The 10,000-nt window shown below is 33.7% G+C and overlaps 1 protein-coding gene across 1 annotated transcript in view; it reads left to right on the top strand.

Annotated features, from left to right (window-relative positions):
• LOC137620888 (sodium channel protein 60E-like) overlaps positions 1–10,000 on the top strand; it is a 196,810-nt gene that overhangs the window by 52,987 nt on the left and 133,823 nt on the right. Inside the window, exon 2 of the mRNA XM_068351333.1 lies at positions 4,465–4,560. Within this exon, the coding sequence (XP_068207434.1) occupies positions 4,465–4,560 (96 nt within the window). The remainder of the gene's footprint in view (positions 1–4,464; positions 4,561–10,000) is intronic.

Consider the following 10,000-nt stretch of genomic DNA (forward strand, 5'->3'; position numbering starts at 1 on the left):
AAACCACTCAAGGTTATGGAAAAAGTTGTATATATATATATATATATATATATATATATATATATATATATATATATATATATATATATATATATATATATATGCATATATATGTATATATATGCATATATATGTATATATATATATATATATATATATATATATATATATGTATATACACATAAACATATATATATATATATATATATATATATATATATATATATATATATATATATATATATGTATATACACATAAACATATATATATATATATATATATATATATATATATATATATATATATTATACAGTATGTGTATGTATATTTATATATATGTATAAATATATATTATATATATATATATGTATATACATATATGTATATATGTGTATATATATATATATATATATATATATATATGTATATATATATATATATATATATATATATATATATATATATATATACATACATATATACTGTATATGTGCACACGTATGTGTATATGTGTATATGTATATATATATATATATATATATATATATATATATATATAATATATATATACTGTATATTCATAGCCTATATACTGCATATGTCTAGTCTGCCTTTGTCTTCTGATGTGTGGTAATACGCAGGATTTCATGCATGCCGTATTTGTTTCAGTTTGCTGAGTGACAATTCGGTACTCTCTCTCTCTCTCTCTCTCTCTCTCTCTCTCTCTCTCTCTCTCTCTCTCTCTCTCTCTCTCTCTCTCTCTCTGAGCCAACTTTTGAAGGTCCCGCTACTCTTTACCCTTCTGTATATTTTCAAACGGTTATGTTTATGTATTTATGTAAATCTCGAATGTGTACACATACATTTATGACGTTTACCCCCATGCGCTTTTATAATTATATCATCTATATGTAAATTAGAACTGCATGGATGTATACAAACTTGTTACTTATGTCAACAAATTTTTGTACTGATTTAATATTTTTCAGTTATTCAAAATGAATTTTTTTCTTTATGAATTTAATCATGTGTCCTCTTGCGTATATCTAATTGATCTGAAGATAATTTTTAATTATAACTTTTTCCTTCCGCTTCCACCTACGGCTGGCTGTGTCTGTTCGCCTGAGAAACTTTTCGCTTCAAAGTTAAGAGCAGCAAGGGCCCGAGAAATTTTCCATCCCATTGTTGATTATGTATCGGCCATAAGGGAATTCCCCTTTGCGATCGTAAATATAGCTGTGATTTTAACATTTGGGGAGAACTAAAAATTGAGCAGCGCGACGATTGCCTTTTCCTTTATTTGGTAAGAAAGCTCTTATGTGTGGCTTGTAATTGTGCAGAAGTAATCACTGAACTTGTGATTACATTCATCTGTTATTAGTTGAATAGTATCCTCGAAATTAGGATTATCATTCCTTTATTCACAATATCTTATTATAGTTGAATAGTATGGAAAAACCATGGTTATTTACTTAGTTTCTACAATATTTAATTTTAGTTATTCACTAATTCATAACCAAAAAATGCAAAAGAATTGAAATGGAAAGTGTAATAAGTTTCACCGGAGGGTCTGTTTTACTACTGAAGGAATTAATGGCGCTCCGACCCTTAAATTAAGACTGAGGTACAGTATCTATAACGTGCTGGCTCTCACGCTTCAAGGCTTTTCCTGTTTAATTTATCTTGGTGTTTATGAGATAAAAGACTTACTCCTTAGCCATTATTAGCCATGCTGTTGTTTCGATATAGGTAGCTGGTCTTTACTCTTCCATTAGCATTGGTAGCATTTCTAGTCGTGGGAGTAAAATCCCTTGTAATGCCAGGAACTAGTAGTAACAATGTTTATGCTTAAAATGTAGACTTTTAGATTAAACTTATGGATATGCTGTCTCTGTCATAAGTTTGAAATTTGTATTTAGTGCTTTCTGTTGTCAGACTGTTAACATTGACAAAGAAATATTGTAAAAACAAATTACTTCTTCGACAGTAAAGGTCTTTCTTTTAAAAAAAATGGTTGACACTTTAAAGCCCTGTATATGTAAAGTAGCTGTACAGATATTAAAGTTTTGTGATAGTTTATTGGAAACGTCCCTGTCTCGCAATTTCTAAGACGGGATTTCGTCCTGCTCAACCCCAATAGTTTTTAGTAGTGTCTGTAACCTCACAATCCTTCTGATCTGGGGATGAGTCATTTCGGAAAGCCCTTAGGTCCATATTCTCAGTCATTAGCAGGCAATGTCTGGCCCTCCCTGGTCCTAGCATAGGTGGAGAGGGGACTTGAGTGCTGAGCATATGTAAGCTATATATGGTCGGTGTCTTAAGATATTGTTCTGTTCCTTGCCTCTCTCACTCATGAGGGAAACCTTCATAACCTTTTATCATAATAAACTTAGTCATGATCATCCATATATTCATCTTCGTTGATAATAATGATGATGATGATGATGATGATGATTATGGTTATAATCCAAAGGGTGGGTGGTTTTTTCTTTTCAATTCCAACGTGCAGTAGGCTTCCTTGACAGCAGATTAAGTACTCGTATTTGTTAGTAGGCTAAAGGTCTACAGAGCGGTGCTATCTTTATAGCAAAAAGCATTTCGTAATTACCGCCTTACGTTTCTGGCAGTCTGGAAGGATGCGTGTACATGTTTTTTATTATAGTTAGGTCGTTTATTTGATAAATATTATTCTTTATGAAACCTCTCTCTCTCTCTCTCTCTCTCTCTCTCCTCTCTCTCTCTCTCTCTCTCTCTCTCTCTCTCTCAAGAGGAACGCCCAGATGGATATAAATTCTTGTCGGACCACTTAAATATTTCGACAGAGGGAAAATTACTCCTCGAGCTATATGATGCAAGTTTAAAACCGTATATTACTTATTAAATTGAAACTAATCCAGAATTTCCAGTGCTTCAGTAATTTAGCAGTTTTGTTTCAGGTTATGCAATAGGTTTGAAATTTCCAGAAAATAATTTTAGTTACTCAAGAAGTTAATAAAAAGTGTTGTCAGAGGTTTATATGTTACTTCCAGTTCAAACCATTACACGTAATATATAAAATGTTTACAAAGATCATATTAGGCCGAATAGAAAAACAATTAGACTGTAATCAACTAAGAGAGCAGGGAGGCTTTAGAAACGGGCATTCAACAACTGACCATATCCATGAAATTACCTATGGAAAAATAGTGTGAGACAAAGCACTGTGTGTGGCATTTTTAGACTTTGAGAAAGCTTTTGATTCTCTCAAAACCTCAGAAGTTATGAAAGTCATTCATAAAACAAGGAAAAGAATATATCTATTCACGAAGTACAGGAATCCTAAAATTACATAAAGAGAATTTCGATTGAGAAAGGAGTTAAACGGGGAGACCACATCTCTAGATTATCCACAGCATGCCCAGAAGTAGTTTGATAATTTAGATTGGTAAAATTTAGGAATTAATGCTAATGGGGAATACCTTAACAACATAACATTTGCAGGTGACATAGTTCTGTTTAGTGAATCATGGGAGGAATTATAAAAAATGATAGAAGATTTGAATGGACAAAGTAGAAATGTAGGACTTAAAATGAATATGAGCAAAACTAAAGATAATGTTCAATGAAAATGCAGAGACAAAAATACGAGTTATGGACGAGCATCTAGACATAGTTAATGAATATGATAGCGTTTCCCCAAGACACGTGATCGAAATTAAAAGACGGATAAGCATGGGATGGAGAGCATTTGGTAAATAAATTAAGATTATGAAAAGAAAAAAAAGCCACTTTTTCTGAAAAGAAAGGTATTTCATGAGATGGTCCTACCAGTATTATCTTATACATCAGAAACTTGGAGTCTTACTAAAGCCTTAGAACATAAGCTAGGTACAACTGAAAAGAGCTATGGAAAGAATAATAATGGAAATAACACTTAGAGACAGAAAAAGAGCAACATTGATACTAGAGCAAACTAAAGTAGAGGATATTGTAACAAGATGTAAGAGAAAGAAAAGGACATGGGCAGGACATATAATAACAATGACAGACAATAGATGGACAAAAAGAAAGAAAGTAGGTCTCAAAAGATTGTAAAAGAAACGGTAAGAAAGAGAAGACGATGGATTGACTAAGAAACTTTGCGGGTGTGGACTGTTACAGACGCAAGTGGAAGGACATGTCTGAGACTTTTGTTCCTCAGGGAACTAATAATGGCTGATGATGTATAATATATATATATATATATATATATATATATATATATATATATATATATATATATATATATATATATGTATATATATATGTATATATATATTTGATTTATCTATATGTAGTGTATATATTTGTGTAAAAAAGCTATGTACACTTCTCGGTAAGGTTATCCCAGCCTCATTACCTAGGTATTTAAAATAAAATAAAAACTACCTTGAGACGTCTTTCTAAATTTCAGAGACTGATTTTTGTGTTCTCATTCTTTTCAGATGGGTAAACAACTCGGCCAACTGGTTCATGGAAAACGGCACCGACCACCCGGACTTGGGGAATCCCAGACTCTGCGGAAACGCCACTGGTGCAAGGTAAGAAAAACAAGTTAATAATATTGCGTGTTGATAAATTCATATATTAGCAGATTAATTAAATTCCAGTTAATTAGGTCAGGTTCATTCGCTTTGTAATTTATTTCTTTTTAAATAGTTGTGTGAATAGTAGAGTTTTTATAAATTTAAGGATTTTTTCATTAACTGAACTTTGATCATGAAAATTGTGGCTTGTTTATATATAAACACACTAATTAAAATCACATTGAGAAACAAAACTAAAGGCATGAAAACCCTGATTTCTGACTAATCGAATATAGTGCTTTTAAGAAGTGAATATTAATTCTACGCCGTCCATTAATATCTAGCAGTGTAATTGTAGCACAATAAGCGAAAGGCTTATTGAATAAATATTTGTGGTACACACTATGATTAATTATTGACCAATTAGCAGAGTGAATATAAACTCTCTACCAGCAATTGTCGTTTAATTTAGTGGTTATATAGTATAGTATTACCAGTATGAATACAGACAATGTAAACATGTATCATTTTGATGAGTGCAGTTCTATCTTCAAAAGAGAAAGTATGAGGTCATATATATGTATTGTCCTAAATCATTCAGTTTGGGACAGTTGCATTGAATTAACTCTTGGCCATTGAGAGGTAGTTATACAATTATGTGATGTAAAGTACTTGTGTCTAATGAGCACCATTTTCTTTTTCATTTCCATTCGTGAACATTCAATTCAAGTCAGTCATATACGTTAGAAAGATAGAGTTCATTATAGATTATCATTTGGATTTAGAATTTTAGAATTTTCTTCGTCAAAAGAAATTTATCTACTCAACAGTAGATCATTCGAGAAGCATTAGACGAGGGCTGTAAGAGTCGCACTGGATTCGTTGGGATGGTTAATCTCCTCCTTTTAATAATAAAAATAATCTAGAGCCATTACTGATGAAAAGTTGTGCGGTATTAATTTTACTCTTTCTTGGGCCAGCCCTGTAAGAGTCAAGCTTGACTCATTGGGCTGGTCAAACTCCTTCTTTTAATAATAATAATAATAATACTCTTTCTTGGTTTTCTTCACTTCCGGCCACGTAGGATGCATAATTCCCTCAATGCTAGAACACATTATGAAAGAAATTAAAAAAAAAAAGTAATGAAAACTAGAACTGAAAGGCGCTTGAAAGGACTTGTAACTCCCGCCTCCAACAGATACACCTAATTTTTCGTGTTTGCTGTCGATGTACTATACATTGTTTGAGGGGTCATTGCCTGGAGTGAACTCCAGCTCGCCTTGTTGAAGCGAGGGAAGTGTGTTTGAAAGGAATAAAAAACATAGGTTGACAATCAGGAAAAGAGAAACGCTTCTCCCTATTACTCTTGATAATGCTTGATAATGAAATTAAATCATTTGCTTGAAATAAGAGATCCAAGCTCAACGTCCGTCTCACCTCTTTGTTTCGGTTTTTTTTTCTTTTTTTTCTGTTTATATTTTCTCAAAAGTTGACGACCTTTTGCTTCAGAATAGATTTCTTCATAATTTGTATGTTTGTATCTTAGTGTTAGAGTTTGTGATGGTAGTTATTTATGTAATTTTTTATTGTTTTAAACTTATGATATTCCAATATAAATATCTTTTAAGTTGAACTTTGTTTAATCTTCTAGTATTCTGAGACGCTTCTCGCTGTAATTTTATTGGGACCGCTTTGTTACGGAAATTAATTGTTCCCGTTCGATGCTATCCTTTTCATGAGAGTATTTCAGCTACTTACAGCATTGAAGGTATTTGGGTATACAAAAACCGTGTATGTGAACCAGATTATTTATGCCTAAACCTTGAGTATAAGTTTATGTAAATCTTGGTTTATATAGAAAAGGACTCTGCCACCTGTAGGTATAGACTCGAGACCTTTATCCTCCCCCTTTGGTAATCTGTAAATCTTCCAGTACCTAAATGTTTGTTATTCACCTGACCTGTGCAGTCCCTGGTACTGTATCTTGTTAGTCATTCCCATCCCCCTGTTTCTGTCTCGAGAAGATAAGTGCCTAGTCGTTTAGAAGACTGATTATCTAATTTGAAACTAAAGCTTGGTGCTCTATTTCCCTGCGTCATTGCTAGATATTGCTATACTAGAAAAACGTTCTAGAACTGTTAAGCAGTGGGAACTATTCATTAACGAGTATTATGAAAATCGTATTTCAGGTATTTTGCAAAAAGTAAGTAATGGCTAAAAGATACTTTTATCATTAATGTTACAGCTGATATGCTAACTCGATATTTTTCATGCCCTTCAATAAATATTTATCAAAAAACTACGTTTGAACCTTTGGAGAAAGCGAACTAAACAAGCAAACGTTCAAGCATATACGACTGAAAAAGATGGCTCAAATCAAAGTCCCCCAGTTGTGTCGCAACATAGCATATTTGAAGTTAGCTGACTTGGCAAAATAGTCCACCTTCTCATTCGAAGTCCTGTGGCGGAAATCTTCGTTGCTATGAACCGGTCGTTGGAAGATCACCGATGCAATAAGAATAAGAGATTCTTGCACTGCACCATTGTGTTCGACTAAAGCAATGACGTCGAATTCATAATGTCACCCATTTGAGTGGATGTCACATTTAATTCTCTTATAAGCGAATGGTTTTGGGGAAGAGAGAGGGTCGCTTGGCCAGGCGCCACGCTGCCTTCACCTTGTCTGGTGATGTGGAAAAATGAAGGAGAAATTTCCTGGTTGTCTTCTGACCTTTCTGTGGGAGGAATTCAGGACCTTAAACGTTTCTAAATAGCTCTGCTGAAATGTAAGCACTTCGCTTCTCCCTATTACTCTTGATAATGCTTGATAATGAAATTAAATCATTTGCTTGAAATACGAGGTCCAAGCTCAACGTCCGTCTCACCTCTTTGTTTCGGATTTTTTTTTTCTTTTGCCAGAGCACAGAGATTTTCTTCTGATTGCGTTTTTCATATGCATTACAGGTTATCAATAACGAGCTCTTTCCAAAGCAAGTAAGAAATCAAGCAAGCGGCGGGAGTATTTTCCAATTCCAGTTTTTTTTTCTCTTTTTTTAACGTCGTGATTAAAAGTCTTCCGCTTTCTTCGAGCAACATCGCAGCTTGAGCTTTTAACAAGTATGCAATTAAGAACTGCCTCTGAAAGAGTCCTTCTTGGAAATCTCAACATTAATTTGGGTTATGGCTTCCAAAACTTTTCCTTCATTTTTATTTCATTGACTTCGATTCATTCCCTCGGATTTCCTCTTATCTCTTATATTCCCTTTGCTAATCTTAATCTTTGACTGGAACAGATATTAAATACCCTTTAGATGGCATCGGCATTATTCTGATATTTCATAATGAGTCTCTCTCTCTCTAAGGAAGGCCTGTTTCTCTCCTTTTCGACCAACAGTCATTTCCGATTTCATTGACAGAATCTTTTTTATTTATTTAACCCTGGTGTTTCAAGTGTGGGTAGATGCAGTACTGACCTTATTAGCTCTTTGATCCCTTTGAATTGAGAATTAAAAATTAGAGGATTCATTTGGTTGCTAAGTGGCCTTTCATGTTCAAAATAGCATGATTGATTAATCGGAAATTACGTAAAACTTGGGAAACTTTAATACAAATATTGATTTATCTCTCGAAGGAACTTGATGAAAAAGCTTCATGATTCCCATCTGTCATCTTTCTTGTTAAAGGTGTTTACATTATTTACTGGATTCGATGAAATTAGTATTGAATGCAACAAAACTATAGAATGAAGCTGGAAAAGGCTGGAATGTGTCTTTGACAGATGTGTGTTGCTCGTTGGCCGTCTATCGTTAGATATTTTCATGAAACCTAACTTCACGTACAATTTGTAATGGTTGGCTCCTTTTTTATGATACACACGAAATTTTGAGAGTTTGGGTGGCTTTATGAAAGTTGCAATATTTTGTTTTCGCATTGTATGTAATGAGTTTTCTAAACAGTCGCTTTTCGGGAAAGATGCTATTTCTTTCGAAATCGCTAATTTAGTCATTTTGGTGTGAACTAACGACAAAATTTTTTTTAACATTCTAGAGCGAACTCTAAACGGGTTGATATATGTATCTTTACATCTTTAATGCAAGTCAGATAAAGAATATGATGACATTTTAATAGCAGTCCTCAATTTATTCACCCCTATTAATGTATTCAGGTTTCTAATGAATTGTATAATTTTAATTTTTTTTTTAATCTGATGTTTGGCTTTTTTTATCTTCAATTTGGCTTCGTTGCCAGTCGGAAAACAGTCAATCCACAGGTGACGTGTTGCAGTGCGTAGCAAAAATAGTAAATGACCTTACTCTAGCTCAGTATCTTTAATATTCTGTCTGCATATCTTAATAACCTTTTACCTTCGCCTGATGGGTAGGGACAGGAGCTACACCTGTTAGTTCGCAGTTGCAGTTGGATCGATATTTGAGAATAATGCTTTATAATTAATTCTTCCATAGTCAGTGAACTATACAAAGCAGTTTCTGCAAATATGCGAACGATCGAGTGTCTAGAATCTAGAATTCTAGATCATAAGGCTCAAGTGCAGGTGATGAGAACGAAAACCACAATGGTTAATAATGGCTTCATGATCCCGGTCCTTATCGAATTGAAATTCAATAATCGTTGGTTTTCTTCACCACTGTGTTGACGAAAAAGTTCACACGGAGAGAGAGAGAGAGAGAGAGAGAGAGAGAGAGAGAGAGAGAGAGAGAGAGAGAGAGAGAGAGCTATAAAAGGTGTTATTTGCTGTACGTTTTACGTGGGCTGGCCGCTGGCCATGTGCTCTATGGTAGATTGTGTAACCGTCATTGCCCAACGCGTGACTGAGTCACATCAAATTATTAATGTTTATATGAGGCGCTTATGTGTCATGGTGCGTATGTGCTCGCGCATTCGTGGTTTGTACCTTTCTCCAACTGCCATATTCAATTATATCTTACTGAAACTTCTGAAGTTGGTTCTTTGATATTTTTTAATCTAGCCAAGGATGAGTTCCTGATAGCCAATTCAGTGTTAGTGGCTAGTTCATCTTGAGAGAGTATTTTATTGCAATGTTAACGGAACCAATGAAGATTTCATAAGAAATAGATATTGTAACATTTTAAAGAACCATTAACGAATTTTTTAATTTGTATGAATACTCGACCAATACTCAGCGACAGAAATCATTGATCTTTCCTCATTATTCGAAGAGTTTTGGGCGAAGGTAAATTTTCTTGGCCTCTGGCATATGTTATATTTTGGTAATATAATGACAAGATGCTTTAATGATAGTTATCCGATGAAACTTTCAGATTTTCCTACTACAATTCCTTAGTATTAGCAGTATATACTGATATATTACATGTGTGTCAATTATATAGCGACCCCCCAAATAAGCATCTTGCTGGACAAGGAGTTATTTAACACTAATGTTGGCCATGGTTCAAAACGATCATAAAAGGCCTAT

Source organism: Palaemon carinicauda, chromosome 27 (genome assembly GCF_036898095.1).
Source record: "Palaemon carinicauda isolate YSFRI2023 chromosome 27, ASM3689809v2, whole genome shotgun sequence".
NCBI classification, from domain to species: domain Eukaryota; kingdom Metazoa; phylum Arthropoda; class Malacostraca; order Decapoda; family Palaemonidae; genus Palaemon; species Palaemon carinicauda.